Source organism: Bos grunniens, chromosome 25, assembly GCF_055505025.1.
Source record: "Bos grunniens cultivar Pamir isolate PY7600 chromosome 25, Bosgru_T2T1.0, whole genome shotgun sequence".
NCBI classification, from domain to species: Eukaryota; Metazoa; Chordata; class Mammalia; order Artiodactyla; family Bovidae; genus Bos; species Bos grunniens.
This window is the reverse complement of record NC_141189.1, coordinates 25,797,161-25,812,242: the sequence shown is the minus strand read 5'-3', so window position 1 is coordinate 25,812,242 and position 15,082 is coordinate 25,797,161. Positions and strand designations below refer to the sequence as shown.

Genomic DNA, 15,082 nt, shown 5'->3' with positions numbered 1-15,082 from the left:
GAGAGCAGGGCACTGGGAGCGGGGGACTGGCCAAGGCTTGATCCAAGCTGGAGTCTAATGGTGCAGAGCTGTAATCGTCACCTCTCTAATGGGCGTGTTCACACGGTGTAGCAGCTGACCCACTGATGATGACACAGACACCCGTCTGGAGCCCTGCCAGTCGCCAAGTATAAGCCTGTGAATCCCACTCAACCTTTCACTCCCAGGCCCCCGCACTCCCTGAGGGTATGACAGACTTCCATAAACTTCCATTGGTAATGTGGTCCCTAAGCAAACACAAGGGGCGGGGAGGGAGTGGACTGAAGGCTATGGAGTCCAAGCCCAGCTGGAGGCTGCTTCTCCCTCTGGCCAGCAACAAAGGGCTGTTATTAACCAGAACAAAGGTCTTTGCATCTGGAGGGGCAAATTCACTTTATATTCAGTGACCACGAGGTCAGGGACCCAGGGCTGGAGCTGGAAGCTGGCACCCCAGTGGAGACAAAGACCGTCTCTGAGTCACTTGTTTCTCATCTCAGAAACAGGGGATATAATACCCTGATCTCATCAACGTGATCATGAGGACACATTTACCAACAGCATAAATAATACTGGCTGGGAATATTTGAACTATTTGAAGTACACAATATGCATCACCACACTCAATTTTCTGAGCTGCTCTTTGAACAGAATTGTCCTATTTTACAGATGAAGAAACTGAGGCTCAGAAGGCTAGGTGTTTTGCCACTCACACAGCTGGAAGTGCTGAAACTAGGAACCTATCACGTGGCAAAGCTATAGGCTTTACTATAATTTGAAAATACTTCATAGACACTACAATGCCATACAAATTAACTATTGGATTATTCTTGCATCCACACCGCAGGAAGGATACATCCTGTCCATATTTCCCAACAACAGTCTCTTGTGGAAAATTCTATTTTCAAAATGGCCAGTGATTCCCACTGGCCAGTGGTCCTCAGAATAGGACCCCGAGCTTCTACTGCAGGGGGCACAGGTTTGATCCCTGGACAGGGAACTAAGATCCCACATGCCACAATGTGACCCTCCCCCACAAAGAAAATCCAAAATGGCCATCATTGAAGAGGAATGCTTTTTTCTTTTCAGACATCCCTGGAAGTTCTCCATCTTCAAGTAAAAAAAAAAAAAAAAAAAAATTCACAACCTTTGGACACAGGCATCATTTTTATAGCTGATCTACCTCCAACCCTATGTATCTAGGACCACACACTTTCTACAGCATGATGTCACTGAATTTCTTATGCCAACCTGGGGGAGGTGCCCTGGCTTTCTTCAGGGACCTGAGGCCCAGAGAGATGGCAGCTTGCCCAAGGCTTTGATGCCAAGACAGACTCCTGGTTCTACTGCTTCTTAGAAAGGCAGGTAGCATCACCTCTCCTAGCCTTGGATTTCTCGTTTGAGAGGACAAGAATGTCTCATGAATGTCAGATGTTCTCTTGAGCTGATCGTTTAAGCCGTGTGTGGGCTCCTTGATGACCATTTGCCTGGGAGGCAGGGGCATGTCTCAGATACTGGGGTGCCCCCATCTAGGAAGCTCTAGAATCTATTAGCCACTGGAGCCAGATTTCAGCAAGTAGGTGGTTACTTAGGTGGGAGGACGGCCAGATAATTACAGGAGACATGGAGGCAGGGGAAGGTATAACAATGCTGCCCTTCCAGGTTAAGAACAAAGTTAGCCTCTTTGAAGCTTTAGAGCATTCCATCTGAAGAATGAATGAATGAATGGGCAGAGACAGGCACATCTAGAGAGCATCTTCAGGTCCCAATTTCCCTGGCAGCTCTTTCCACAGGACACCAACTCCTACACCAAAGGGCACAAACATTCCCAGAATGTGGGCACAGGCCAAAAGGCACTAAAACCACCACCACCTCCCTCACGAGCTTGCCAAAAACCTAGCCCGACTGGATGGGTGCTGGCTTCCCTTCAGGGTTTTTCTTCCCTCAAAGAATCGTGGGAACTCTAGGAAAGAAGGGACCTTCTGGGTCATCTGGTCCAGGCAACCTGCCAGTTGCTGTGGGAATCAGTTCTGTTTGATACCTTGTATGGGGTCCCTCTCTGGGTGGGACCCTGGGCTGGGGCCCAAGGCTCTGGAGACGATGAAGGTTTGCAGACTTGCTTCCTGCCTGCAAGAGCTTTCCCTCCCTCCTCCAACCGGCACGTGTCTCCTAAGTGTCCAGCCTACTACATCCCTGTCATTATCCCATCCTCCTCCCTAAGGATTTACCTGCATAGTCTCTGACCCTTTCCCTCCACCATTAGACTGTGACCTTCATGAGCAAAGGGACCTCATCTCTCTCCTTTACCACTGAGTCCCCAGGTTCTAGCACAGAGCCTGACTCACAGTGGATGCTTAATAAAAATCTGTTAAATTAATGAACGCAAGCATCAATTGTGAATAAATGAATTTGGTGCTGAGGATACAGGCAACACTGGCTCACCCATCAGGCAGATCAAAGTAAATATTTAGCACACCACCAACACAGGGGCACCAAAATTGAGAAAAAGATCTAAGGAATTTAAGCATTTAATATTATTTTCTTTAGACATGATTTTTTTTTCACAACTGAAAAAGTTAGCAAAAAGTATTGAGATGTTGACCACACACCGCTGGCTGCTGCTGTTTAGTCACTAAGTCATGTCTGATTCTTTGCAACCCCATGGACTGTAACCCACCCGGCTTCTCTGTCCATGACATTTCCCAGGCAAGAATACTGGAGTGGGTTAGCCAGTGATCAAACCCGTGTCTCCTGCATTGGCAGGCAGATTCTTTACCACTGAGCCACCTGGGGGGCCCCTGACCATATATTACATCCTTTTCTATTTCAGGTACTTTACATAAGCCAACCCTATTAGACACGTGCATATACACTCAGTTTGATGTTACCAATAAGACAATGCAGACAACAATTTCAGGGTTTCTTAGACTTATTTCCACTCATGTCTATGTGTGTGACATTGTTTTTATTTTGGATGCTAACTGGGGCTAGGCATCTGGATAATCTGCCCAATAACTGGCCAGCTGCCAAAGGTTCTTAATGCAGGGGCTCATGGTCCAGGGGGTCTGGTCAAAGCTGCTATGACATCTCCACCAAGTGCTCAAAAACCTCCGATGCCAGGGACTCATCATGGCCCTACTTCTGGCAAGGCCACCCACCCACCCATCGAGCCATTCACTCACTCACTCACTCAAAAAGATTTACTGAGCAATTGCTATGTGACATGCCCTGTTCGAGGACTAGGACGCAGCCTTGAAGATGACTTTAAAAACTCTCCCTGCCTCTGGAGGAAACAGACAATAAAATTTATTAAGTGTATGTCAAATGGTGATAGATGAATGGAGAAAAATAAAGATGGGCAAGGTAGAGATAGACAGAGAAGAGCAAGTACAAAGGGCCTGGTGGTCCAGTGGTTAAGAATCTGCCTTTCAATGCAAGTGGACACAGGTTGATCCTGGTTGGGGAACTAAGATTTCACGTGCCATTGGGCAACCAAGTCTGTGTGCTGCAATGAAAGTCTTGCATGATGCAATGAAGATCCTGCATGCTGCAACTAAGACCCAACACAGCCAAATAAATACGTAAACATTAAAAAAAAAAAAAAAAGTTTACAAGGGCCCTGGGGCAGGACCGTGGCTAGTAATTTCAAGGAACAAGAAAGGAGGCCAATGTAGCTGAAGGAGAGTCTGCAAAAAGAGAGGAATGGGGTAGGAGGTTGGGGAAAAACAAGTTTGGCCACATAGGGCCTATGGGGAATGGTGTTACCATACTTGGGTGAAGGTAGGAACTGAGGGGGATTCTGAGCAGAAGAATGACATCATCTGACTCAGATTTAACAGAAGAATGACATCATCTGACTCAGGATCTCTCTGAGCAGCCCTGTGGCTATTTTTGTCCTTGAGCTACACAGGTCAGTCTGGCTGTATCCCATGGCAGAACATCACGTATCAGGTCACATTGTCCTGCAGTGATGGAAATGTTCTATAATTGTACCGTTTGATATGGTAACCACGAGTGGCCACTGCATAACTGAAATGTGGCTGGTGAGACTAAGGAAATGAATTTTTAATTTTATCAGACTTTATTCAATTTACACTTTACAGCCACATATAGCTAGTATCTGGGCTTCCCTTGTGGCTCAGCTGGTAAAGAATCCACCCTCAATGTGGAAGACCTGTGTTCAATCCCTGGGCTGGGAAGATCCCCTGGAGAAGGGAAAGGCCAACCCACTCCAGTATTCTGGCTTGGAGAATTTCATGAACTGTATAGTCCATGGGGTTGCAAAGAGTCGGACATGACTGAGTGACTTTCACTTCACTTCACTTCATAGCTAGTAGCTACCGTATTGAACAACACAGAGGGGCCTCGTTCATAGGAGTCCAGAGTCTAGTCCGAGAGGGGAGGAGCCAGGGCCTTGAGAGCTTCCTCCGTCTGCCAGACTTGAGAACTGCAGGGCAGGGAGGACCTGCATGAGTCACACCACTGGGCACCTGGGTGGGGCACCTGGGGAATGACTGGGTCCAAGGCTTTATGACCAGACAAGCAAAAAGCCTTCAGGAGCAGTGACTAACTGCTCAGGGCAATCGGAGTCATGCAGGCCCCAGAACCCAGGTCTCCTGGTTTCCAAGCTTGTAGAGCATCCAGTGGGCTGTCCACAGAGCAGTTACTGTGATCCTGTCTGTCTAAGGAGGTGACAAGACCACCTGGTGGTTAAGTGCACTGGCTCCATAGCCTGCTGCCTGGATTCTAACCCCAGCTCCACTTGCTACCTGTGTGACCTGGCAAGTTTCTTGACCATTCCATGCCTCAGTTTTCCCACCTGTAAAATAGGGGCAGCAGTTCCCACCTCACATAGCCATCTTAAGGATTAAATGGCTATTGTATGTCAAGTGCTTAGAAAAGAGGACAGCAAACCTTTTCTGTAAAGAACCAGATAGTAAATACTATTCACCACACAGTTTCTGCTACAACTATTCAATCTGCCACTGCAGCAGCCATAATCCATAAATGAATGTGCATGACTGTTTTCTAATGAAACTTCATAAAAACAGGTGGTGGTTCAGACTAGGCCCATGGGTTGCAGGAGACTCAGGTTCAATTCCTGGGTCAGGAAGATCCTCTAGAGATGGAAATGGCAACCTACTCCAGTGTTCTTGCCTGGGAAATCCCATGGACAGAGAACATCGACGGGCTACAGTTCATGGGGTCGCAGAGTCAGAAATGACTTAGCAACTAAACAACACAACAACAGTAGTTTGCAGACCCCGAGCTGAGAGCAGTGCCCAGCATACTGTGCTATGTACTTGAAGCCAGGACTCTGGTTATTTACTGATGAATTTAACGTAATCTGCAGTTGGGGGAGGAGGTCTTCTTGCTAAGGATTCCCTATGTGGAATTTATCTTCCTTGGCTAGGACCTCTCCAAAAATGATTTCCAACATTCCTGGAAGTGACAATAACCACATTCGCCTTTACTGAGCATTTACCACGTGCCATGATTATGTCAAACCCTTGACATAGTTATCTCCTGTGACCCTCCGGATGGGCTTTTCTTACATTTTGCTCTCATTTTGCAATACAGAAAGTTCAGAGAAGACAAGAGCTTTGTCCAAGGCTGACTTAAGGTCTGAACCATGAGGGCAAAGACCTCAGCATGTCTTACTCACCCTTATACCCCTGGTGATTAGCATGGGGTTGGCTAAAAAAACATGTCACAGATACACAGATACAGCAGCTCTAGATTTGCAGCATTAACTTCCTTCTGCTTCAGTAGCTTGCCAAGTAACTTCTCAGGGCCTCAGTTTCCAGGGAGGTAAAATGGGCAAATAATACCACCTACTCGATGGCATCACCGACTCAATGGCATCACCGACTCGATGGACATGAGTTTGAGCAAGCTCCGGGAGTTGCTGATGGACAGGGAGGCCTGGCGTGCTGAAGTCCATGGTGTTGCAAAGAGTCAGATACGACTGAGCGACTCAACTGAAACTGAATACCACCTACGTTGAGTGGCTGTAAGGAATTCCAGAAAGTTATACATGCGAGTCCCAAATTCAACTGCTAAGGGAGTCTGCCAGACCTTCAGGAACTGGCTCTAGCTTGCTGCGCTCATCCCATCTCCTCTCCAAGCTCCAGCCCGAGGCCTCCTCAGATGCACGCAGGTCCTTCCCACCTCTGCCCTCTGCTCCCCTCACTGCCCCTCTTGAACGCTCTTCCCACCTGTTCTTCCCACTCACCTGCACTGGCTCCTCCGAATCCCTGGACCTCAGCTCAGTGGTCCCTCCTGGAGAGTCAGCAGGCAGCCGCTCTCCTCTCTATACCATCACCTGTTTATCTTCTTCTCAGCAGCTATGCTTAGCTGTCTCTGATCCTATTTCCCTCTGTTTAGGGTCTCCCCTGTTGGATTAGAAGCTTCATGAAAGCACGTCCCTCGCCCGCCTCTTTCATCACTGGGCTCACGCCTGGTACATGCTTTTGGCTCAGAATCAGTTTCTGGCCTCCTCCTGGGAGGAGGGTGGGGGCGGCCCCACAGAAGGACTGGGTGGTCCCACAGCCAAACAATGCTCCTTTTAAAAGCAGCCAGACTGCAACAAAGTTTACAGCACTGAAAAGTCATTTCCCCCTTTTATACCTTAAATTCTTTACTTCCTGCAAAAAACAAACCAAAAAAAGCCACTGAGGGCGGCCTTTGGGCCTAATCTGGGCCTGAGCTGCTGGGCAGACGGAGCTCTCGGCCTCTCCTAGACAGAGGCGGGAAAAATCACTCAGGTCAGATGGCTGGCTCACCAGAGAACCAACCACTTCAGTCTGTGTCCAGACCTGAACAAGAGTCCTCAGACCCAGGACACCTTTGAGGAGTGACCTGGATGAATGGACCTAGCAGATAAAGTAAAAACATAAAACCAGAAAAACCACTACAGGTCAAATGGTTACTTGTCTTCAAATTTCATACAATCTGTCAGACTAAAATAGCCCACAAAATAGCTGTTTAACTACATAAGTGTCTATCAGGTAATGCTAGAACACCTGTAGTCATCAAACCTTATAATAAGGGGCTAGAAAAGGCCCTAATAAGCGTAATGATAACATGCTAATAATCAAACCAAGAGCTACCATTCAACCCCATTTGACAAGCTTATCTCATTAAATCCTTTCAGTGACACTAGCAGACCAGGGTATGAAGCCATTTTGGAATTAGAGGTGTGATGGTTGTTTCATATTTTGAATGCACTACAAGGTGCTAAATTGCACACTTCAAATTGGGTGATTTTGTTACATGAATTATACCTCCATCCTCCCCTAAAGAAGGCACTGCATGCATGCTAGCTGAAGGACTCCTGACTGGAACAGCATGTAGTTACCCTACACATACTGCACACCTCATTTACTGGCTGGTATGGAGTCGGACATGACTGAGCGACTGAACCGAACGGAATGAAGTCCTGATGGGCTGGAACAGTCTCTCTGGGCACATGTGGTTAGAGTAATTCTGAGTCATGAGAGAGGAAAGGGGAAGGAGCCTTTATGGCTTATTGTAATTTTAGAGGGTCTAAAATATTTGGGAAAAGCTTCTGAGATAGACTTTATGGGACACTGTCTAAACTTCATGGAACAGAGGGAATTTCATAACATGGCCTAAGACTCTACAGGCCAACCATCCTTTTTCGTTTCGATTATCCCAGAATCATAGTGTCCACTAAAATAAGGGACGCCCAAACAAACCACTATATATACAACTGACTACCAACAAGGATGTAAAATGTGAAGACTCTGGATGTTTGTCATCTTGTAGGAACACAAAGGGACTTCCCAGGTGACCTTAGTGGTAAAGAATCTACCTGCAATGCAGGAGATGTGGGTTTGATCCCTGAGCCAGGAAGATCCTCTGGAGGAGGAAATGGCAACCCAGGCCAGTATTCCTGCCTGGGAAATCCCATGGACAGAGGAGCCTGGCAGGTTACAGTCCATGGGGTTGCAGAGAGTCAGACACAACTGAAGAACTGAACACAGGGGAACAGAGACATCATAACAACAGTTAATGCTTACATGGTCACAGCAGTCAGTCCCCAGAATGCACTCCCTCCCCCCAGGAAGAGTACAATATTCTCCTCCCAACATTCATGCCTTTAAACAGGCCCCACTCACACTGAACAGGGCTGACCCATGGGAACAAAACAAGTAACAGAGTGATTTCTAAGACCAGCTCGTATAAGACACCACAGCTTCCACCTTGCTCTCTCTTGGATCATCTGCTCTGGAAGAAGCCAGCCACTGTGTCTCGAGGACACTTAAGACAGCCCTCTGTGAGGTCCACATGGAGAGGAACTGAGGCCTCCTGTCAACAGCCAGTGTCCGCCCATCCACGTGAGAAAGTCATCCTGGAAGGGATCCGTCAGCCCCAGGCAAGCGTTCAGATGACTGAATGGCTACACTGGCTGACCCCACGACTGCAACTTCACAAGAGACTCCGGGCCAGGAAAGCTGAGACAGGTCATTTCCCAATTCCTGACCCACAGAAACTGGGAGATACGTGATTATTATTGTTTTAAGCTTCTAAACGTAGGGATAATTTGTTACACAGCATAGATAAATGATATAAGTACTTATTTATGTAAATTATCTGAATCCTTGAAATGACTCCTGAAGTAGGTTTTATCATTATTTAATCCATAAGGAAACTGAGGCACCAAGCACTTACGTGCCTTTCTCAAGGACAAAACCAGTAAACAGGAAAAAGAGGATGGGCATCTGGGAGTCCAAAGTCTAGACTCAAAACCAACTACACTACAGCTCCCATTGTGGCTGCAGGTATGAGGCAGGAGATGGGCCCTAGGCTAGGCATTTACAACTAGCCTCCTGTTCAACCTCCTGGCATAAGAAGATGAGCTCCAGTCCCGTTTATATCTCCCAAAGCAAGAGACAATCAGGCTCCAGGACTACCTATTTATGACTAGACTCCTGTCTATATTTCGAGATCTACACCTTGATATAGAAAGCAGCAACTGGAATAGGGTTAATAACCAGACATTAGTCATTTTTGTGGCAGGGACAGAGTGAGATTAAATGCTTTAAAGGGTCATATATTTCCCATCCCTGGGGCAAGGGAGACATTGGGGGTCAAAAAGGAGGAGACATCACCCCATAATATGTGATGCTAAGGGTGTCACATAGGCCTCTGGGCTGAAATCCATCTTGGAAAAAAGTTGCAGACCTATGTAGGGGAGGTCTATATAATGACTTAACCACCTCTTTTCTGCATTCCTCCTCACTAGGGGGGATGTCCAAACCCTTTCTCTATGGGTGTGCATCTCTGCTTTTCTTCCATCTTAACTAAACCATTTCTCTCTGTTCTCTCCCTCTTGTGGTTGTGATGTATCTCTAATATTAAACATTATACCTGCATTTACAGTTTTTGCCTCTGTGAGAAAAGAATTTCCCCTGGGGGCAAAGATCCAGGGAAAAACAGCTTTTAGCCTCTAGCCCTTGCAGGTCTGGTGGCGGCTAGGATTCCTGGTATTCATCCAGGCTACCCAGGTTCAATTCCTGGGCAGAGAATTAAGATCATGCTTCATGCTACCACTCACTGCTGCCTCAGAGAAATCAGGTACAGCCCATCATTCATTTATTCAATGAATGTTCAGCAGGTACCATGTGCCGGATGCTGTTCTACATCCCAGAGGAACAAGAAAAAGCCTCTGCTTCTCATATCACCCACAGTCTAGAAGGGACAAGAGCTAAATAAATGAGGAAATGTTCAAACCAGATGACTTCAGATGGTGCTAAGTGCTTTTGAAGGCATAAGCAAGGTAACTGGTCAGGGTAAGAGGGATGGGCCACTTCTGCAGACAACAAGACTCCAGAGGTCTGTCTCTCTGATGTGACAAATGAGCAGAGACCTGGCAGGAAGCAGAAAGAGGTGCCATATGAAGATCAAAGAGAAATGTACTCCAGGCAAAGAGCAGCAGAAGTAAAGGTCCTGAGGCAGACATGACATTGATATGCTGGAGGAATGACAAGGCAGTCAGCGTAACTGGAGTGAGATGGGCTAAGGTAAGGCTGGAGGTGATGAGAGCCTGCAGAGGTGTGCTAGGGTCCTTGTTGGAGGCCGTAAATTTATTCTCAGAGCAGTGGGAAGCCACTGTAAAGTTTTAATTAAGAAAGGAAGTACTGTTGTTTAGTCACTAAGTGAAAGTTAAGTGAAAGTGTTAGTTGCTCGGTCATGTCTGACTCTGCAGCCCCATGGACAGTAGCCCATCAAGCTCCTCTGCCCATGGAATTCTCCAGACAAGAATAGTGGAGTGGGTAGCCATTCCCTTCTCCAGGGGATCTTCCAGACCCAGGGATCAAAACTGGGTCTCCTGCATTGCAGGCAGATTCTTTACTGTCCAAGCCACTAGGGAAGCCCTGTTTAACCACCAAGTTGTATCCAGCTCTTTTGCGACCCCATGGACTGTAGACCAATAGGCTCCTCTGTCCATGGGATTTCCCAGGCAGGAATACTGGAGTGAGTTGTCATTGCCTTCTCCAGGGGACCTTCAAGACCCAAGGATCAAACCCTGGTCTTGTGCACTGGCAGGCGAATTCTTTACCACTGAGCTGATCAAGTATATTGTTTATTCAACTATAAGAAAGAAAGAAAGAATGCCATTTGCAGCCACACATATGGACCTAGAGATCATCATACTAAGTGAGGTAAGTCAGAAAAAGAAAGACAAATACCATACAATATAACTTATATGTAGAATCTAAAATACGACACAAATAAACTTACCTATGAAACAGAAACAGATTCACAGACATTGAGAACAGACTTGGGGTTGCCAAAGGGAAAGAGTTTGGGGGAAGGATGGATTGGGAGTTTGGGATTAGCAGATGCAAAATATTATATACAGAACGGATAAACAACAGGATCCTTCTGTATAGTACAGGAAACTATATTCAATGTAATAAACCATGAGAAAAAAATAAGGCAAGCATTGTGATCTGTTTTATCATTAAGAAGGATACACATTTCCCATTTCTATAAACCAGATGCCCCTTTGTCTCCTGCCTCCCTCCAGCTGTCCTCTCATGATGCTCATACAGTGCGTCATGGTTTACAAAGTGCAACAAAGTTATAAACACAGTCCCTTCTGAGTCCCCCACTCGTGCTTGTGGGTACAAGGTCATAAAATATCATCTGTCCAAGCTAAGGGAAAATGAAAGTTGCTCAGTCGTGTCTGACTCTTTGCGACCCCTCGGACTATACAGTCCATGGAATTCTCTAGGCCAGAATACTGGAGTGGGTAGCTTTTCCCTTCTCCAGGGGAATCTTGGACTACACAGTCCATGGGATTCTCCAGGCCAGAACGCTGGAGTGGGTAGCTGTTCCCTTCTCCAGGGGATCTTCCCAACCCAGGAATCGAACCGTGGTCTCCTGCATTGCAGGCAGAGGGAGGAATCTTTTAATCAGAGGCTAGTTATAATACTCATGAAAAGATGCTTAGAGACCCCCGTGAACACCCAGCAAAGATATAAAAAAGATGAATCTCATGCCTTCTGTATGGGAAACCAGTGTTGGCATCTTAAATGTGATGAATTGTGACAAAATAAGAGCAATAAAAAATCAAGTGGAAAGTACTTGAATAGCTATTACTGAAAGGCTGAAATTGAGCTCATAACAACACTATTAATAATGCATTATGTTTAGACGTGAGTCTGAGTGAACTCCAGGAGTTGGTGATGGACAGGGAGGCCTGGCGTGCTTCAATTCATGGGGTCGCAAAGACTCAGACACGACTGAGCAACTGAACTGAACTGAACTGGACTGATGTTATATATATATGCCTCAGTCGTGTCTGACTCTCTGCGACCCCATGGACTGTATCCCGCCAGGCTTCTCTGTCCATGGGATTCTCCAGGCAAGAATACTGGAGTGGATTGCTGTTCCCTTCTCCAAAGGATCTTCCCAACCCAGGGAGCGAACATTGATCTCCTTCATTTCAGATTCTTAACCATTTGAGCTACAGGGAAGTCATTATAATGCATTAGAAAATGATTAACGTCAATTCCAGGCTGACTTCTTTATTCTGATTCCTGAGCAAGTTCCCAGAGTTTGGGTCTCTCAAGGTGTTTTTCCCTTTTTTTTTCTTCTAAATGTTGAGATCAATCCAATTAGAAGGGTCCAATGCCCAAATGCAGCAGCAGCAATGCCCAAATCTACACATATATTTTACTGTAAATCCTTGTAACAAAATCTCTGTTCTCAAACTAAAAGAGAAAAAACGCTGCAGATAAAACTTCACAGTGGGGTCTTGCATTTTGTTAAGGGCAAATATACAAATGCTGGAAGGAAGCCTGCTGGGTGCTCAAAACGTCACTGTCTTGTCTGAGTAGCAGTTCTACACATTTATGCAAAAATTCACAGAGCTATACACTTTCTTAACTTTTACCTAAGGGAAAAAGGAAAAGCATATAATACGTGGCTGGCTACCACTGATCGTGTCTTTCTTGTATCAAGCACTGCGCTAGGCACTTCACACATTTTTGTCTCAACCAATCCTACCAACAGCTTACTCCCATTTTACTGAAGGAAGCTGAGGTTCAGAGAGGGTAAGTCACTTACCAAAGATCACACAGCGATCAACAGCCCAGGGAGAATTCAGTTCTAAGCCCATCTAATGGTAAAGCCTCATGTGTTTGGGAGGCAGTCACCTCGTATTCCAGTACTCTTGCCTGGAAAGTCCAATGGACGGAGGAGCCTGGTGGGCTGCTGTCCATGGGGTCGCTAAGAGTTGGACACGACTGAGCGACTTCCCTTTCACTTTTCACTTTCATGCATTGGAGAAGGAAATGGCAACCCACTCCAGTGTTCTTGCCTGGAGAATCCCAGGGACAGTGGAGCCTGGTGGGCTGCCGTCTATGGCGTCACACAGAGTCGGACACTACTGAAGCGACTTAGCAGCAGCACCTCGTATTAGAATGTGAGGACTAGCTGGGCTCTCATAATCTTTTCATTTAATTTATAGGATGATTTTGAGGCTAGCTGGTGGCTCCTCGACCAGCTCTGGGAAGACAAACTCACAGCGATCGGTACTCCCATTCCAGTGCTCCTTTTGGCAGAGAGGTCTCTAAATGGGGTGAGGATGAGTTGGAGGAGCGAGAGCAGGAATAAGAAAGATCCGCTTTCCTCCAAGCCGGGAGGTGGGGAGGGGACCCGGCCCGCGCGGAGCTCCCAGCACCGCGCGCCCGGGTGCCCGCGTGCCCGCCCGCCGCCTGGCGCCCGGTCCCCGCCGCCCTACCTTGGTGGATGAAGGGCTGCCTGCTGGGCCTGCCGGGCGGGAGCGCACTGATACTGGATTCGCTCATGACTGCGCCCCGCGCCCCCGAGAGACCGCCAGAGACCCGCTCCGGCAGCTGTCGCCGCCTCCCGGCCTTCCCTCCGGGAGCCGGGATTCCAGGTTCCGGCGCCGACGTCATAGAGGCGGGGGCGGGGCGCCGGCGCCCTTCCCACGCCCGCCGCGCGGGACCCCGGGAGCCGCGCAGAGCAGGGTCGCGAGGTACCCGCCAGGATCCGACGGAGGGTGCAGCCCCGCGGCGTCCAGGACCTGGAATGGGAGACGCGGGTGGAGAGCCGGAAGAACCGGGAACGGGCTCCATCCAGCGGCCGCGATAAAGGGCTAACTCCCGGATTTTTAAAAGTGTAATAAAAATAACCAGGACTCAGAACAAGTGTATCTAGTAAGTTACTGTTTGGGTACAAAAAAAAAAAAAAAAAAGAAACGAAGAAGAAGGAATATCTTTGTACATATTTATAAACACATAAGATGACTCTCGAGTGGGGAGCTGGGAGGCTGGGTGAGAAAGGTTCAAGGAAAGATTTTTCAGTTTACCTCGTTTATCTTTGAACCTTATCCACGTTTCCTCTCTGCCTCTATCCGTGGATAGTTTAAAAGATAAAATGAAAACGAATTACGAAATATAAATGCCAAATAAAGAAATGTAATCGCATATGCAGAGTTCCGAAGAATAGCAAGGAGAGATTAAAAGAGCCTTCCTCAGTAATCGTTGCAAAGAAATACAGGAAAACAATAGAATGGGAAAGACTAAAGATTGCTTCAAGAAAATTGGAGATACCAAGAGAATATTTCAGGCAAAAATGCGCACAATAAAAGACAGAAGTGGTATGGACCTAACAGAAGCAGAGGATATTAAGAAGAGGTGGCAAGAATACACGGAAGAACTATACAAAAAAGATCTTCATGATCCAGATAACCACAATGGTGTGATCACTCACCTAGAGCCAGACATCCTGGAATGTGAAGTCAAGTGGGCCTTAGGCAGCATCATTAGGAACAAAGCTAGTGGAGGTGATGGAATTCCAGTTGAGCTATTTCAAATCCTAAAAGATGATGCTGTGAAAGTGCTACACTCAATATGCCAGCAAATTTGGAACACTCAGCAGTGGTCACAGGACTGGAAAAGGTCAGTTTTCATTCCAATTCCAGAGAAAGGCAATGCCAAAGATTGTTCAGACTACCGCACAACCGCACTCATCTCACATGCTAGCAAAGTAATGCTCAAAATTCTCCAAGCCAGGCTTCAACAGCATGCGAACCGAGAACTTCCAGATGTTCAAGCCGGATTTAGAAAAGGCAGAGAAACCAGAGATCAAATTGCAAACATCTGTTGGATCATAGATGGAGAGTTACAGAAAAACATCGACTGCTTTATTGACTACTCCAAAGCCTTTGACTGTGGATCACAACAAACTGTGGAAAATTCTGAAAGAGATGGGAATACCAGACCACCTGACATCTCTCCTGAGAAATCTGTATGCAGGTCAAGTAGCAACAACTAGAACTGGACATGGAACAACAGACTGGCTCCATATCAGGAAAGGAGTACATCAAGGCTATATATTGTCACCCTGCTTCTTTAACTTATATGCAGAGTACATCATGCAAAATGCCAGGATGGATGAACCACAAGCTGGGATCAAGATTGCTGGGAGAAATATCAATAAGCTCAGATATGCAGATGACACTACCCTTATGGCAGAAAGTGAAGAAGAACTAAAGAGCCTCTTG

The 15,082-nt window shown here is 46.8% G+C and overlaps 1 protein-coding gene across 3 annotated transcripts in view; it reads right to left on the bottom strand.

Annotated features, from left to right (window-relative positions):
• Positions 1 to 14,090, bottom strand: part of TMC7 (transmembrane channel like 7) — a 56,098-nt gene extending 42,008 nt beyond the window's left edge. For all 3 annotated transcript variants that reach the window (XM_086375549.1, XM_086375550.1, XM_086375551.1), the window contains exon 1: positions 13,295 to 14,090. In XM_086375549.1, the coding sequence (XP_086231675.1) occupies positions 13,295 to 13,652 (358 nt within the window). In that variant the 5' untranslated portion in view covers positions 13,653 to 14,090. The remainder of the gene's footprint in view (positions 1 to 13,294) is intronic.
• Between the last annotated feature and the right edge of the window lie 992 nt (positions 14,091 to 15,082).